Here is an 18,243-nt window from a genome sequence, read left to right as displayed (position 1 = left end):
CATTCTTTTTAAAAAAGTAAATAGTCTGCACTTATACAGCTCTTTCCTATCTATTGGCACTCAAAGTGCTTTACACTGCTTCTCATTCACACTCTAACACTGATGGCCAACACTCATCAGGAGCAACTAAATTAGCGTTTAGTGTCTTGCTCCAGGACACTTCAACATGTGACCGGAGGAGCCGGGATTGAACCAACAACTGCAAGATTGGCGGACGACCGCTCGACCTTCCTGCGCCACAGTCGTGCTGTGTAAAGAAATTGAATTGCTGTATAAAGTTATAATTGTCAACATTGATCAATATAAAAATAAAAATAAATTGTGATATAAACTCCGCCATGATTATAGTTTCATTTCATTTTCATTTTTCCAACCAAAAAACATGCATCCACACGGGAGCAATGCTCCTTAACCAGATAACAGTATCAACTCCTCAGCAGCTGAAACAAATTTTTAAGACCCCGAATAAACTTCACTCTAGTGTAAATCAAACATTTGTCAGCCTTAAGTATCATCAGATTAGGGCTTTTGCAGAAATGGGGGGTGTCCTTTGTCATCTGCCACAGACAGATTTGCCAAACACGGCCTCCCAAAGAGAAGCTCAAATGTGGCAGCCACTCTCTGCCGCTGCAAATTGCTAGTTCCTCAAACAGCTTATTGTCTTCTCATATGTCATAAATGTTTAAAGAGCTGACCTATATTTTCTGCCTTGGAAGTTTGGTGGAGCAGTAGAACAGAAAACTGTGACTCTGCAGAGTTGTTGTGATGTCTCACAAAAGTCATATCTTAAATTAAAAGTGCTGGTGCTGCAGTGAGCTGTGTGTCCCATGGGGACGGCTTCACTTGAGCCTCAGAGAAACACACAGAACTTGTTTTAATTAGATTCATTCTAAAAATAGAAGCCTTTTTTTTTTTTTTTAGCTATAACTAAGGCAAATTTAGAAATGGAGATCAGTGTGTGTCAACCTTCTGGTGCTTTTTTTAGCATAGATACGGATAAAATAATATGATGCACGACCTGACACGGTTGTTCATGCTTTACTCAATGTAAAGTCTGTCCATTTGTTCCCATGGTGACTTAACACCTTATTGGAATTTGGCAGAAAAAGATCACAACAATTCAAGCAAACTCAACCGATCCCTGTGATGTCAGCACAGCCTTCCAATTTATTCAAACACCAAAGATTTGACCTACACAAAAATTAAATACCAATCACAAGTTGACAGAGCGTGCTTGTCTGTTTGCATGAAAAACTGTGTGTGTGTGTGTGTGTGAGAGAGAGAGAGAGAGATACTTGGAACGCTCAGAACCATGAGTTTAAGTCTTACTGGAACACGTTGCCTTTACTATTTTATGAATTTGTTAACATTTATATAATTTCCCTCAAGTTTTAAATCCTTGGTCCATCGATTGTCAGTGGAAAAGCAGCTACTTTATGCCGCTGAGTACAACTGTGCACCACAGATTCAACTGTAGTTGAATGATCCCAGCTGAGAAAATTGAACTGACACAGTAAACATCTGAAACATGACAAAGAGCTCCAAACAGCTTTTAAAGAGGTCACAATCTTTTTTTTTAAAGTAGATTCTAAATGTGAAAGGTTACTACAGTTGTCTGATATAGTGAAGGTAATATATAAGAAATAAAGTCACAAAGTCTCTTTCAACTACTTAAACTACAACTTGGTGCTATCGTCAGATTAATCAGTCGCCTCTGCCCCGTCGTTTCCCGTCACTGATCTGTTCCCATCTTCATCTACATTGTTGTCATGAAACTACAGTAAGTCATAATGCTCCTCAGCTTACTAATCAAGCAGAAATACATTCTCTGGTTTGAAAGGCGAACTTCACTCAAACTTTCAGATGAACATATTTCTCCACTGCTGCGAATGCTGAGTCAATAAGTCCGTGCCACAGAAGACTTCATCACTCCTCTCCATTAAGTTTTAAAGGATATATTTGTGTAAAATACTTTCATACTGCATCTTTAGTTCTACTTTTCTCTCAGACTCAGCACTACAAGCTGTCCTCAAGGAGAAACTAAACTATTATGTTTCAGCCACCGAGCACATCTGTCTGTGATGTCTTGGCTGCTCTAGCAAAAATCTGATCTGACCTTGTGTGTGTTGAGAAGTGCAGTTTTTTTTCTCATTTTCTGGTAGACGCCTTAGTTATTGCAGCTTCAGTGGATAGGGACATGACTCAGAATTCATCCCTCTCTCTCTCTCTCTCTCTCTCAATGACACACGTCAGTGAATCGCAACTAAAAGCACTGTGTTGTCCTATAGCTGCGTGAACAGCTTGAGTCGCAAATCACATGCGCTGTATTTCACACTTTGTGACAAAAGAAATTAATTTTTTAAGTTTTAAAATGTATGTATTCTACTAGAATAGTGTGTGTGAATTAGTCGGCTGTAAAGAGGATACAATAAGTTTGTTACAATGGACAGAAGCACTGTCTGAAATACTGACTGACACACTCATTTTATTCATATGTTAACCTGGGTAAGAACAGATGAGAAGGAGATGAAGGAGAGGATGAAACCGGATAATGGATAAGCCATTCAGCTCTGGAACAAAGTATGCGTCTGCAGGTGCCTTGAGCACTCACCCTCTTTTTTTTTTAACAGCTTTAAGAGATGAATCTCAAGAGATGCATGGATGAACTTACACTGGAGGACATGCTAGAGGGCTGGCAGTGTTATAGCTGCTGCATTCACTGTACAGTTTATCATCTTGGGCATAATTTAAGGTTTAAATCAGGTGGCAATATCTTTGCACCTGTGGGTCGGCTGTCGCCACTATAAAGAAGCTACAAGATCAGAGCAAGAAAGCCATTTCCTAAAGGGGGAGGGTCAGACACAGTTTGCCATACTGTAAGGGGGTCTTACACTGGTGAGAGCCAAATGAGATAAAGATCTAAGAGCGCGTGGCTTCATGTTTGTGTCTTTTTAAAAAGGTCCTAGAGATGAAATCATAAGGCATGCAGCCGAACAACAAGATGCTTTGCATGCAGCTCTCCCCCGTCCTATAATATGTGCTGTGAATTGCACCGCATATGAATACCCGACTTGCAAACACAAGATCCAGACAAAGCCCACTTCAGTTAAAGGCATTTCGGTGGAGGAGCACGAAAGACAGGCTCACGTCAAACAACACAACATGTGGACATTGTGCATAAAATGAGCCGCAATGACTGCGAAGAGATGAAAAACCTGATCTTAGGTTGGAATGCAGGAGTGTCACAGTCTCATACCAGTCATACCTGCATGGGATAACACAGAGGACTGGACTGAAAAAAATAAAAATAAAAATAGGTAATAGAAAAAATCTATTGAGGGAAAAGCTTCCCTCTGCATACATGTGACACCCCCTCTTCTTCTCCCCCTCTTACCTCTCATTGGATTTTGGATCCACAAGATGCCTCCGATAAGGTGATGAGATAGGCCGAGCATCCCGGGTCACTGACTGTCCCTGACACTTTCCTCACCTCGAATGTCCGGAGCGAGCACCAAAACCAAGTGTTTACCGTCAATCACGAAGGGGGTGACTTCCCCTGGCCCACGTCACACCACCTGCTGCCAGATGAGCAGCTTCAGCCGGACTAGTCTTGTGGAGCAGGGGGAGCGCAGAAATACAGCAAATAGTGGCCAAAATCTAAATTAACGTTCAATTCTCTCAGATAGTCGCTCAGTGATCTCAGCAATACGCGGCTCTAGTTTCCTCCAGGCAACAGCCAAGCTCACTGGATTTGATATGCAAACGACCTGGACGCTCCACGGTCGCAGACCTGTTAACCAGTGGCGTCTCCAACCGCGCATCACGCACACAATATGAACACAGGAAGCGGCTGCGCGTAAACGCGACTCTTTATGCTTTGTGACCATGTAACAGCACTGACAACGGGAGATGAGCAGGGCAGTCTGCGTAATGCAGAGAGCAGGCAGCAGCCAGGGTTTCACAGTTGACCCGACTGTGTCTGGGTTGAGACATGAACGCCACACAGCACATATCATCTGATTAACTGCAAGTGATAACAAAAACAGACATGTCGCGGTGGACAACACCGTTTTTTTTTTCTCCCCCCCTTCTTTTTCTAGCGCCTTACCTTCAACAGCCATTGTGCTGCTCCACAGATGCAGGCGAAATGTAAAACTCAGCGCCCTCTCATTGTACCTTGTTTGGCGTGTTATCATCACTTTGCTGCGGGCAGGCTGGAGCGCACAGCTGCTGCCGCGCCTCAAAGGATCCTGGGAAATGTAGGCTCAGCGCCTTCGGGAGCGTGAAGGGAGCGCACGTTTCTTTAGTTCTGCAGCGAGCCAGCAGCTCATAAGAGTAAAGCAGCGAGCGTGGTTTGGTACGAATGCGACCAAAAACACTTGCTGGCGCTTAGTAACTTTTACGCATAAGCCTGTCCCCGTTGTAGTACTTCTTATAAAAACCTCAGTTTTCCTTCTTTCATTTTAAGTCTTTTTTTCTTCTTCTTCTTTTTTTTTTTTGGAACACAATAAACAAACCAAATCCACTTAAGGATTGTTGGATTTTGGATTGTTGTTCTTAACAAACACCACTATATTTTAAGCTATTTCAGTTATATGTCTGAAATAGCAAACATATGAACAAAGTGTGACAAGATCATCATACTGTAACTAACAGCCTAATTCATACAAATTTCTTATATGTTTTTGCCAAAATGTTGAACTCTTCCTTTATCTGAACTGCACTTTCTATCAAAACGCACACAGCAACTACAGCAGATTGTCATGGATTAATTACAAGTTAAAGCAAACCACACAGAGACACGTGGACACATTAAGTGTAAAGTCTGGGAAACTAGTTTTCTGTTTATTGAGACGGATCAGGTCATTGGGTTCAGGAGTACAGCTGCATAGAAGCTAAAATCCTCTTCACCTCATCAGGACCATATTTTGGATATTTAGAAAACTCCCATGAGGTGAACTGATCAGACTGTAGTCAGACAACAATTCTGTAAGTTATTGCCTGTACAGTATAGGCAGTAAGCCACCGTTTCTTCTTCTCTCCAGTTTTATCGAGACTATATAGCTGCCATGCTGTAAAAGTCATTTAATATTCAATCATTTTGGGGGCTTTTCAGGTTAAAAAGTACCTTCTACCATAAATTCAGCTTTGTAGAGGTTCATTCTTTCTGCACTCCCCCAGTGAAAGCAGTGAAACTGTAGCTTCTTTCTACAGTGATTGTCTCGAAATGTTTGCGTTTATGATTATCGGGCCTTTCAGCCGCCAGTTACAGGAAATGCTTCTAAAGTCTCTTTGGTTTGCAAATGTATTGAAATGGAAATATTTTAACGTCACATTTCTGAAGAAAGGAGAAAGGGTTTATTCACTGTAATATCCGAATATACAGCACATTGAGGTCTGAATGCTGTTTATTATGTGGAATTACTGCTCTGTCTGTGTGTACATACAGTATGAGCTCTACTTCAAACAAAATCCACCGATCCAAGTTTTGCAGTCAGGACATTACAGTGAACATGGATACAGTGCCCCGTCTGTAACTGCGGTCATGGTATTTGAGTGTGACATTTGTCATTACTCATATCCTGGAGTGATAAGAAGGTAATTTACGTGACACTACGGGGGAAGAATGTCTGTTTTCTGCATAGTTCTCATCCACACTGGAACCTGATTTAGCCCTTGTAGGTGCGGGTGCTGGTATGCATGTATGAGTGTTTCTCTGTCTTCTTCCTGGTTTCTCTTCGTTTGTTTTAAGTATTGTTCGGCCTGTCTGAGAGGTTTTTCTAGACCTTTTATAAGTTCCTGTGAGATGAACAGGATGTGTGTATGTGTGGTTGAGTTTCGTTTTCATGTCATATTGAATTTCAAAAGGAAACAGTAGTGGTAAAGTACTTTCTTTGAATAAGTGGCAATTGTCAAAAACGTGTAATAACACAGTGGGCCCTCCTGTGACTTATAAAGTTGATGAGCCATACACTCACCTTTCCGCCCTTACTGATATTTCTTGGCCATTTTAAGCCATTATAATCTCTATAAAACACGGCATGTATGTAATTAATGGATGCAATCCTTTGTGTGTTGTACCGTGAGGAATTGTTACTTTTCAGATGATATTATTGTGCGCAGTGAGTACTGCAACAGTTCTACAGTGTCACAGCTTATAAGGAAACATATGACAAATCCAACATTCGAGCAAATGTTCTTCACATCTTTTGCACACATGCTCTCTTTTACTCTGCAGGTCATTTTAGAGTCTCCAAGGATCACTATTGTAAATCTGCCATGTCATAATGACAATCTGAATCCAATTTAAATTTCAATTACTTTATCAAGAAGGGTGCAAACCTTTGCACTGGTATAATTCTCATTATTTAAGTATGACCTTTTTTTTTTAATGCATTTTTGTTTCTTCTGGTTGGTTCCAGGCTGACCATTAATCCCTTTTCTGGATACACCCTTAAGAAATCCTCATAAATTCTTGTAAAACATAATCTTCTTTGACATTAGCTTCAGCCTAACAGGGTATGAGATGTGAAAGTGCTGTAGTCTGTTCAGTTCCCCCTGCATTGTGCCTGGTACAGTATAATGCATGCTGAGCTGCAAGAATTCAAGCTATGAAACCATATCCGTATCTGAATTACGGTGCTACAGCCTGCTGTAAAGCTGCTGATTATTTAGTACATTAGCACGCTGTCAAGCATCTCATTAACACAGGCTGTAAAGAAAGTGCTATAAAGCAAGTGACATAGAAACATCTGCAAGCTACAGTGAAACATAAAAAGCCAAAAGCTAGAACGTTACCTCTCGAGAGCTCATGAATTAAAACTTCAAAGTCTTTATAGAGTTCTCAAAACATGTGCATGACAGCTTCAACCCACACATCCACACAACTGACACAAAGAGTCTTCAAGTAGCTACAAACATAGCAGAAAAACAATTCTTTGGATAATCAGCATGGACTCTTCTGCCAAGTTCTATAGTCTCTACATTCTGTAATATTGTTCTCCAAGTGTCAGGTGAAAAGATCCAGGTCAAATCCAGGTCAAAGATCCAGGTATTTTATAATTTAGATCGCACAAGTTCCATTGTGCCAGTCAAGTAGCTGTAACAGGACCCAGGTGTTATCATCACACCAGCAGAGTAATAATCACTCCATCATCCCGGCCTTGCCACAGCATCTCTCCTTCAAATGCCACTTTGCCGTGTTTCCTGGCTCGCATCAGAATCCCCACCACCTTATCAGAGATCCGAACGTATCTGTCAAACAGCTGCCCGAACGTGATGCGGGTCTTTCCATCCGGGTCTGGATCAGCCATAGTCCGGATTACGAAACACATGTCGTCGATTTCACGGTGGATGTGTTTCTCAGCACGTTTTGCTCTCTCTGCTGTTTTAGAACCTTCCTTGGGGTGTCCATAACCCTCTTGGCCCTTCTGAATGCGGGAGGACATGGAGTAATCATAGTCAAAGTATTCACTGAAGGGGTTTAGTTTTTGGTTAACAGTGTGCTCCGCGACCCAGTCCTGCCAGCGGCTCTTGAGGTTTCCCACAGCACTGTATTTCTTGGAGAGGGCATTGATCTTGTTGGCGTCCTCAGCTTCCTTTTTGTGCCTGTAAGAGATGTCAGATTGCATTATAAATAAATCAAATGTGCAACATACTCAGTATTTATGTTGAACCTGGAAAAGGGGGAAATGTTTTTAGAAGGCCTAAAGTTCTAAACGTGAAATAAAAATCAGAGGGGCAGAGTTTGTCTTTAATGGCAGATAAATAATTACTGAATTAAGTAAGACTTAATTCATTCATTTAAATAGGGTGGCCATAACATTAGAATCATTAAGCTAATTTAATGCACTCCAGTACAGCTCCACCACCCACTATTACTAATAATAAACAGATATGTAGTAGAATTATAACATTTATGACAGTTTCAACTTTCAACATTTATTTTTTTTTTTTTTGACAGGGTATCCCATTAAATCTATTTAGATAGTTCCTTCTGGATTCCAAATTAAAATAGTTGTTGCATGTGAATACTTTTTTATTTTTGTTGATTAACTGTTGATTTGATTGTATGTGTTAGGCATGTGTGGCTGCCATCCGCAAACTATTTTCAGTTCAGGGATGAAAGACATCAAGTAAGTTAACGCAAGTATGTTTTAGATTTTCAGCAGCTATTAGTAATGGCAGTTAGCAACTCTGGCCCCCTATCAACCCCAGAATGCAATGTGCTGTTTACTTCCTACCATCATTGTGAAATAGGACAATTTGCTACCAGGGTCGGATTAAATAAGGTAAAAATAAAAGTACGGTTACAAATGAATGGTTTGAAAATAAACTATATAATGTGTTATGCCCTGATGACATCATTCTGGAATCTTGCCTTTAATCTTTAGCATCATGACATCATTCTCAAATCTCGGCTGATCCTTAGCAACCACCTTAAAATGTTTGTGTTCTAAAAATTCACATTTTGCCAGGTCAGCAATGGATCCGTGTTCATTAGGTGAGACAAAGTCACATTGAACCTCAAAACATTTTATTTTTAATATGTAGACAAACATTAGAAGAATTTTCTTTTACTGCTGCTGCACAATAAACCCAAGAATCCAAGAATCCGTTACAAGCAATAAGGCTGTTCAAAAAGCAGCCAGACTGAGCCAGCCAGCCAGAGAGAGCTGTCAACCCGTGGAAAATTCTGACTTTTTCCAGCGCCAGAGTGAACCTATAACACAGACAAAGCAAGGACATAAGGACAGGACCACGTTAAATCTACCTGAAATGAAGGTAAGTGTTCAACCAAAGGATGGACCTACTGTTGGAAATGCAAAACAGCCAGCATCGACAGCAAAATCTCAAAGTACTGTCGATTCAGCTGGCCAGCCAGACCAAAAGAAGGTGGACAACAGTTTAAAGGTGACTCGGCATGCAAATAAGCAAACTTTGCTACTCAGATTTGGACTACCTGGTGCATACCCGAGACCGCCATCAGCCTTTGATACACCAATGGCTGATCAGTCTGCAGGAGAAACAGAATCACAGTGTGCTGTAACAGCAGAGTCTTCAGATCCACAGCCTGCAGTTAGAGTTAAGGAAGTTTTAGGTGTAAAGTTGTTTAAGGGAGCTGCTGGTACAAGGACCTCTGCTATGTTCGAACACACTAAACAAGGTCTCTCGACTATCTCGGAGACGGATGAAGAAATATTCTTGCTCGTTCAAGCAAAGGCTGCCCTGGTAGAAGAGCTTCAGCAGATGAAAGAACTGCTCAGACAACAAAAAGCCCAGTCAGATCAGCAGGTGCAATTCCTGCAGACTGAGCTGTCTATGAAGAAGCAGAAAGAAAGCCATGCTGCCCAGAAATTTAAACAGCTAGAAAAGGCTCTAAACAGTGAACGAAGGAGGACAAAGAAGTTACAACTACTTGTCGAACAGGAGAAGGAAAACTCTAAAAAGACCAAGAGAGAAAAAAACCTGGACACGGAAAAATCAAAGTGGAATGAAGAGAGTTTCTTAGATGCACACGAGGAGGAAATTTCCAGGTTGACCAAATTGTGGGTTGACACACTTGAGAACAGCCGGTCTCAGTGGAGAGAAGAGAAGTACCGTCTTGTAGCTGAGCACATGGCGGCCACTTCAAGCTTAAAGGAAATGTTTAAGGAGGACCTGGAGAAAAGCAGGTCTAAGTGGACGAAAGAGATGTCCTGTTTAGTAGCTGCACACGAGGAGGAAATTTGCAGGTTGACCAAATCGTGGGTTGACACACTTGAGAACAGCCGGTCTCAGTGGAGAGAAGAGAAGTCCCGTCTTGTGGCTTTGAAGGAACAGAGGGTGCAGGAAGAACTTGACAAAGACAGACAGCAGTGGGAGAAGGAGAACTCCTGCCTCCAAGAATCCGTCAGGGCCATTATGGTCAGCATCGAGCAGGACTCGGAAAACAAAAGGAAATTTGAGCATGGAATGACGGAAAAAATTGCTCAGTTGCATAATCAAATCCCGGAGAAAAAGAAGACAAGATTCTTTAAGCTATTCAAGAGAAAGAAAGTGAGCTCAGACATCTCAGCTCCTATGTCACAGTATTAGTCTCCATCCCAACGCCATCAATCTTTAAGAAAAATATATGTGACATAAGACATAGTAAGCAATTATTAAAAGTTATACATTTCTTATAATTATATTTAAAAATGTACAAAAAGGCAGCACAGTGGTGGAGTGGTTAGCACTGCTGCCTCACAGAAGGTCCACTGTTCAAATCGCCTTGTTAAGTGGGGACTTTTTCTCAACGTGCTCCTGTTTCCTCCCACAGTCCAAAGACAGGGTTGTTGGGTTAATTAGTGATTAAATTGTCCATAAGTGTGATTCATTTGTGTATGTTAAAACATGCAAATCTGAAAATAAAAATAAATAGTAATTAAAATCATTCTCTTCGCTGTGTTTCTTTGAAAAAGTTTTGTTTTACGGTGGTGAACATACATATACAAATACGACAAAGTCACAGTTTACAAAAATGGTTGTGAATTTTTTTTTATTGAAGTTTTTTTCTCTTTTCCTGCTCTTGAAGTTGAACATGTTATTTACAGGGGACATTTCTTTATTTGATCAACCCACACATTGGCGAGGTCCAACCAAAGCACCGCTAGGTCTCCATTTCCCTCTCGTGCCTCCCTGATCAGGCACCGTGAGACTCAGGGAATAACGCCCTTCTATTCTGATGTATCTATGTGCTTGTCCTTTAATAGGAAGTCTGTCATCATTCTAGCAAGAACGCTCCTCCTTTAGGGCTCCAGACTCTCCGTCTCGCTCCAATCTGAGAATCTTACAAAGGATTCAGAAAAGCCCTGGAAAATGCTAGCACACTTTAAAGGGTACACAACTGGGGCCTGGCTGCTGTTGCCACCTCCTGAACTTCCTTCCAGGTTGGTTCGGAGATGTTAACTTCAATAAAGGTGCTGGCACATCCAAGAGGGCTGTCTCTCCTAGAATTGGAGTGTTGGACACATGGAGGTTCCGGCCTCTCTGGGGCATCTCTAGGCCGGGCTCATGCTGCATCTCACCAGGCATCAGTCCTGTGCGCTGTGCTGGAATCTCCTGTACCAAGCATTTGATCCGAGTCTGAAGGATTTTTAGGCCCTTTTCGTTCTTACAGATCTTGCCACAGTTGCATCTGTTGCATCTGTTATCCCGGGTGTTTTGGGTCTCATAGCATCAGACACGTCGATGTTACGAAATCTGGAAACTTGAGCTGCCTGCCCAGGCCAACCCGCAGTTCCCAGTCTGCAGACTGGCTCATGATGTTGGCTGTGGTCATTGCTGCTCTCCAGCCCTTACAAACGCAACTTTACATACAGTTATCATTTATTTAATTTAACACCATAAAGCCATTAACCAAATTTTATTTAAGTAATTGATTTTTCATTTACACAAAAAAAAGTTGAAATACTGAGGTAGCACCGCAGGCTGTTGATGACTTAACAGAGTTTAAATGAAAGTAAGTGCTTCAGTTGTGCTTCAGTTTCCAGCTGGAGTCCCATCCGTCATGTTAGTTAGCTAAAGGCACCAAGTGTCTATCAAAGTCTGGCATAGGTTAAAAATAGGAATGTGTGGTTTAGTATTACTGGAGAGCACATATGATCTTGAACAGTAACAGCAGCTTTATTTATACGTAATGAGACTCTCCATATATAAACTATCATGACACCGTGGCTATGTGCTTTGTGTCCTGTTTAATTGGGAATAGGAATCCCACTGTAGTTTGCTTATTGATCCTATCTCCAGACTCATCATAGATGCTGCAATGAAAACACCCTCTGAATGTTAGAGTGCCTCTTTTAAAGTTGCTATGGAATAGGCATTTGATCTTGGTGGGAACTGCTACTTCCTGGATGACTTTCCACCCCAGTCTGTGAGCTCATGGTTCTGTGGGTGGACTGGCTGAATCATAAAGGTTTCAACAACCCCAGCTTTCTGCCCAAGGTGCCTTTCTCACCACAACTAACATCAGTTTACAATTAAGCTTCATCTGATTGCAAAACGCTTTGTCTTAATATGCTGCTCACATTAGGGAAGTAAACGTACTGTTTCATCTGACCTCTGAAAATGTATCACACTGGACACATTTTATGCAGAAACAACTTCTTCTTTACTGTAAATGCAAAATGAAGCAGACCGATACTCACCATGGGACTGAGGGCCTTTTAATCTTCACTCCTACCTCAATGTCTCCTTCAGAAACTTCAGAGTCTGTTTGTTCTTCATTGTCTACATCCAGTCTCTCCTTTTGTACACTGTCGTCATTATGAACACAACAGGTGCGACCTCCTCCATCTTTTCCAGGCTTCTGCTCTTTCTCCACCTGCTTCCAGCTCTTGGTCAGTGATGACACCATATTCGAGCACTTCCTGCGGCGTGTAGGGGAGCTTTTCTTCTTCAGCAGCCTGTCAATTTCATCGCCCGATGGCAGAGACTCCTTCTTGATCTTCTCAGTCAGTAGACTGATGCCAGCGCCTTTCTCCTGAACCCCACTGGTCACCGTCTTCACAACTTGTATTGTCTTAATGCGAGATGCAACTGGTGACTCAGGTGAGGTCTTAAAGTCCTCAGTCTTGGATGCTGGTTGGCTAACCTGGTGAGGAGTTGCTGCCTTTTCAGGACAGGTTGCATAATTATGAGAAACTCCTGTTGGCTGGCTTTGAGCGGGAGGAGGTTTCTTTGGGACCCATTGTTTGGGTGTTTCTGTTGGTCCTCCCAGTGAAGATGGAGCCCAGCCGCTGGGTTCACTGGCTTGCTTCTTCTCATTCTCCTCCGCCCACTTCTGCCAGCTGCCGGTCAGGCCACACACCATGCTAACTGTGCGGAGCTTCTTGATGCTTTTGCTGGTGGATGGTTTCCTCTGGGAGGCTTTGCTGCTCTGTTTGCCCGACATTCTTATTTGTATTATATTTCAAATTAAGCAAAGTGTATCCTCATTAGTGAACTGTCAAATTTGCAACAATAACTCCATCTCCTCTCTAGCTGAATCTCCGTCTTCTTTAACCTTTTCTTCTTCTGTAAATTTTAAGCTTCACCCTTGCTGCTACAGCTCTGAAATAAGGGAGAGCAAACCCTAACGTGACAGTGGAAAGTATTCAAGTTATCCTAAGCAACGAACCTGATCGTCTTTCTCTGACCCTGGTTACCCCAGGCTCTCATGTTTCATCACAGATTGTGCAGCTCATAGTTGGAGGTAAACAGGGTGGTACATTAAAGTATTTTATATTTCATATATTCCGCATAGTTAGCACAAAAATTATAGCAGAAAACTTACTTAAATATCAAAGGCAAGTAGTCATTACTGTGGAATGTAATTACTTCATATTGTAGCCTCTTTTGTAGTAGAGGTAACAATTTTATCTGGAAAGTACTTACATATAGAAAGTAACTAACTATGGATGTTTAAAATCTTGTGAAGTAGAAGCCTAGAGAAGCAGGAACATTTTAAATATGTATCAAAATATTCTCACTATTGTATTTAACTGGATAGAACGTTTAGCTTGGTGTGGATAGTAACTATAGCCCCAATATGACTGTAGATGAGTTACCAGTGGGTACGTCACTGGTTTGACAGGTATGCCAGCAATGTTTTTACAGGGATAAAGGAGGCATTTCAAAAGGTGACAGCCAACAACTTTTTAGGAAGAAAAGCAGATACACAGATGCCGAAATGAAACCTACTCCACACATATTACTGGACCTGGACCCAAAATCTACAGTCTTAGAATTCTAGCGTTTAGATCCAGAAATAGTCTCATCTAAAATTAGGAAAGTAACTTATTAGAGGTGAGATATTCACAGACCGTATCAGTATGTGTTGCTGTGTGTAATTTCACTGACATTTCCCATATGTAAATAATCTCAAAAATACATAAAACTGTTTCTGTCAGATTGAAGCATAGTTAAATAAAGGTTGAGACAGACGGTATCACAGATACGAGACGACACCTAATCTGACGTGAAAAGAGAAACAGGCAACTTCGGGTGAGGAAAGAATGTGTCACCTGGAGGAGACAAAGATCTGCTGCTCGCGCACGACATGGTTTAGTCTTGCAGAGCAGATAGTTGAGAGGTCACCGCTCCTTTAAACGAGCAGAGATACAGTAAGAAGCACTGGATGAGGTACAAAGTGTAATTTTATATAAGATGGTTTTGCATATCCATGTTGGCAGATGTGGTGGTTTATAAATAGACCTTGGCACAGACACACATGCACACGGACATGGAGCTGCAGCTGTTGATGGTCAGTCATAGGTAGTGGATGTGACTCATTGGGCATCAGCACAGATCGTCTTGTCAAACCAAGTCAGCCTGACAATGCAGGCATGTCGTAGCTCTGGGAGGAAGCTTAGGGCTCCTCCACCAGGACGGACAAGCTCATTACAGTTTCAGGTTCTGGGTGAACTAAAAAACACTGATGGATCTGCTCCTTGCACATGATGTGGTCAGAATTCTGTCAAAAGCATGATGGACTTTTCTTCACTTTGTCATTTTAGCTGGAGTGAAAACCATGTACACGCTCCTGCTAACATGTGATTTCACCTTGTGGTAAAGAAAATCCATGTACTGTAACCGTGCTACCGAACCGAATACACCCCCAATCACATTACTGTTAATGCAGTGTGTTTAAAGCATTTAACACACACTATGTTGTTTTACAGCTGAACTGTAAAATGTTTTCCCAACCAGTGGAGATTATTATAATTATATAATAGTAAAACTGTAACTTGTGTATCTGCACAAGTAAAGTCATTCAGTCAGATTTCATCTCAGTTACCCAACTTTATACAATAAAGTTTGCAATAGCTGAGGAGGTGGAGTTGTGATGCGATGTGACTCTTTTCTCAAAAATAACCAATCACATCATTACACACTCGCATACTCAATGGCCACTTTACTAGATACAGTCATATCATTCAATGCAATCCACTACAGCAGCTCTGCCGTGAAGTCTACATTTACAAAGTTATCTTCTCCCAGGTTTTAGGCTGAAACTGTCAGAGAGCTGATAATTCTACTCTCTGTTTATAATTGAGGTCACAGTGGGTGGTCCAGTCGTACGAGAGTCCATTATATTAGGAGGTGGTTCTAATGTTTGGCCAACTCATTCGTTTTAAATTTTACATAAGGTGGTTTGCCTCATACTATACAAGTGATCAGTAGGCGCACACCATATATTCTAATGCATATTGTTTCAGCTCATCACTCAAGCTGTTTACACTGATCCAGAGTCTGTGATAAAAAGAATCACAAATAAACCACATTTAAATAATTGAAAGACACAAACCAGAACCAAGCAAAATAGGCTGAGGAGGTTTGCTGCACAAACAACAACAGCGGAGATGAAGCTGCATTATATAATTTACTTGGGTTTGAGCTATTTCCTGATGTGACGTCCAACTCTGCCTCTGGCTCCTGAGCCATTGAAAAAAAAAAAAAAAAGCAGCCAAAGCAGAGACACAATGTTACAGTAAACCCAAAATATGTGTTTTATGGTTGCATGGGTGCATCATGTGGAAACGAAATGGGCATCATCCGCCAAACATATTTTCCTCAGAATTCAGCAGTTTAGTATTGACTGTATCTTTTTTTAGTCCTAGAACTAAAGGTTACAGGTGTGTGTGGTTAAATGAAACAGAACTGCACAGAGTGTCTCCGTATGGATTTTGGTATTTAAAATAAATTCTCTGGTGTCAGTCAATAAAACAAAAACATCAAGATGAAAAGAAGCTCATTCTTGTTCTTTTTTTAACCAAATATGGCGAGTTTTCCTTTCAATTCCTCCTCCCCTGTAATAATAACAGTCACATTCAGGACCCACAGGCCTGTCACATCCAAGACATCCCGCAGGCTGTGTTTTCTTTCTGAAGGGCCACCTGGAGTTTTTCCTAAATTAGCCTTTTTCAGTCAGAGCGCGGCTATTACCTCTTAGGCGGCTTGTGTTTTTATGTGACAGCATGTCTGCAGAGACCCGCAACAGTCTGCTGGAAAAGGTGGATCATTATATCATTTTATATAATTGCATAGTTTTTAAAAGTCTTTTCAATCGATTTAAATGTTTAAGTACAGTAGATGTAAATGTCAGACAGAACAGGGAAAGGCCGAAAGCTGATTTTTTATTTTTGGTTGTCAGAATGGAAACCTACCAACAGGGGTCACTGTAATTCCAGTGTTGCAACAAATATAGTTTCACAGATCCTGAAATGAACTTGGAGACTCTTTGTGTTTGATCCCAGTGATCCATATAGAATCGTGCATGTGTTAAAAGTGTTAAAGAAGAATCCACTTACAATGTACTGATGATACTTTGAGTGCAGTAAATGGCACTGTAACTAACATTTTACCGTGGTAGTGTGACTCATTTGATCTAATCGTGATGTTTTTTTTCAATGTCTGATGCTAAACTGCCAGTAACTTTGCAGAAACTAACAAAAACTACTGATTTCTATTACAAAGCTGCAGTGAAAGTGTCCTTTCAGTCTGAACATATGGAAGATACCAAAGCTGCAGGTGGAAAGCTGGTACATTCCCTAGATTAATGCTGCTCCTGATTCGGGTCACAGAAAACAAGCAGTCGACCCCACTCAATGCCGACGAGGAGGTCCAAGTTTGGAGAGACTGCACCTGTGTGTCTTTGGTGCATGTCAACATCTGCACTGTGACTGCTGCCTTGTTTACCTTTCACTGCTTGTTCCGAGCTTGTTTTATTTGGCCGCGCATATTATTGTGCATTAACTGTTCAGGAACCCATCTGTGCGGGTCTGTCAAGCTGTTACTCTGACCTCTGTATGTGATGCTGCTTCCTGTCGTGATCCTCGTGCGCATACTTGGAACACTGCTGCCATGATCAGATCAACATTGCGGCGTGTTATGCGACGTCCAGAACTATTATCTTGGTTGCACCAGTAACTTTCTTCACTTTATTTGCATGGACGGTAATGAAATGTTTGGTTAATGTCTCTTCTTTTCCAGACAAACACATTGCTTTGTCAAATAACTACAATAAACTGCAAGTTTTGATACGACTGCGGAGGGTTATTGCCTTTCCACAATACTGACCTCAACAAGGAAGCCAGCCGGACAAATCTGTCCTGGCCCAGGAAAAGTAAACCACTGTGTAATGCACTAATACTTCCTTCCGAAGAGGTCGAATGTTATTGTTTGGCTGTGCAACTTGGCCCCCGATAAATAAAGATGAAGAAGACAGTAAATTAAAGCTAGCTCAGTACACAGGTCAGTGAGGGCCGGCCAGGAAACTGGTCCTCTGGACCCCTGCAAAGGAAACGACAGGATGACAGAGCACTGCTGGAGCCAGACAAACTCAATAGAGGCTGAGGGAGAGAAAAAAGGTCCCTGGTTTGGATTTATGTGACAGGCTTCACGACAATGCTTTACATGATGAAGAGGATGAAAGCAGAAGAGGATGGAATAGGATAAAGGAGAGAGCAGGGTCTGTGTGGAGTGGCAAGTGTTAGATTAGATTTCAGTAAAAGCCTACAGCCATGCTACTGGCCGTCTAATTGGTTTTGAGCTAAAAGCTAAAGCTTTTTTTTGTGTGTGTGTGTGTGTGTGTGTGTGTTTTTTTTCAAGGACCAATGGTAATTTACATGTTGGACGTCTGTATTGAGAAGATATATGAATTAGTCGCATATGCTATTTGTTTTGAGACACGGCGTTGTAACCAGAGAACTTGGAACAACATTTTGCTTTTGGCTTGCACGGCGTCGCTCAGAGATCACACTTCATTACTTCTGACCGCAGCAGCCTCTGGAGCACTAATTGGCCACACACTTCTCACTTCTACTACATCAATTTTCATAAAGTTACACTGAAATCCAAAATCAAAGGCCCCCCAAAAGTAGGCGCTCTCCCACTTTTTCCTTGGCCAACATATCATTTGGAAGCATTTTCCAACATTAAGAATAAGGAAGAGACGCATGAAATAACACTGATATGAATGTGTGGATTAAAGAAACAAGCTTTTGCCTGAACTTCCCAGGATGTTGCTTAAACGATGATTTAATGTCTCTCTGGGATTCATCTCGCCCGATAGAGCCTTAACTAAAATCTCAAAGAGATACTCTTAAACTTTTTGTTCTTATACAGCTGAGGCTTGCACTCTTTCTTTGCTTCACGTCCTCTGTTTACACCATGTGTCATTCTCACTCCCACAGACCATCAATCATATCCAGCTCCTTTTGAGTTTTTCTAGATGAGGGA

At 41.5% G+C, this 18,243-nt stretch overlaps 2 protein-coding genes across 2 annotated transcripts in view; both read right to left on the bottom strand.

Annotated features, from left to right (window-relative positions):
- Positions 1 to 3,844, bottom strand: part of samd12 (sterile alpha motif domain containing 12) — a 96,230-nt gene extending 92,386 nt beyond the window's left edge. The window contains exon 1 of the mRNA XM_067496544.1: positions 3,395 to 3,844. Coding sequence (XP_067352645.1) covers positions 3,395 to 3,455 — 61 coding nt within the window. The 5' untranslated portion in view covers positions 3,456 to 3,844. The remainder of the gene's footprint in view (positions 1 to 3,394) is intronic.
- A 989-nt stretch (positions 3,845 to 4,833) lies between these two features.
- On the bottom strand, positions 4,834 to 13,064 carry abrab (actin binding Rho activating protein b). The gene is made up of 2 exons (XM_067496542.1): positions 12,171 to 13,064; positions 4,834 to 7,608 (listed from the first exon to the last, which is right to left on the bottom strand). Exons 1-2 carry the CDS (start codon positions 12,914 to 12,916, stop codon positions 7,125 to 7,127), a joined length of 1,230 nt encoding a protein of 409 aa, XP_067352643.1. The 5' UTR covers positions 12,917 to 13,064; the 3' UTR covers positions 4,834 to 7,124.
- Positions 13,065 to 18,243: the final 5,179 nt, after the last annotated feature.

This window comes from Channa argus, chromosome 1, assembly GCF_033026475.1.
Source record: "Channa argus isolate prfri chromosome 1, Channa argus male v1.0, whole genome shotgun sequence".
NCBI lineage: Eukaryota > Metazoa > Chordata > Actinopteri > Anabantiformes > Channidae > Channa > Channa argus.
Note: the sequence above shows the minus strand (reverse complement) of the source record. Positions and strands in the feature narration are given on the sequence as shown.

Excerpts from the sequence above, each read along its gene's own strand:
- abrab (XM_067496542.1), bottom strand. The coding sequence starts at position 12,916 with ATGTCGGGCAAACAGAGCAGCAAAGCCTCCCAGAGGAAACCATCCACC. Across the intron at positions 7,609-12,170 it reads AAAAGGCCCTCAGTCCCATG|GCACAAAAAGGAAGCTGAGG; the intron begins GTGAGTATCGGT and ends CATCTCTTACAG.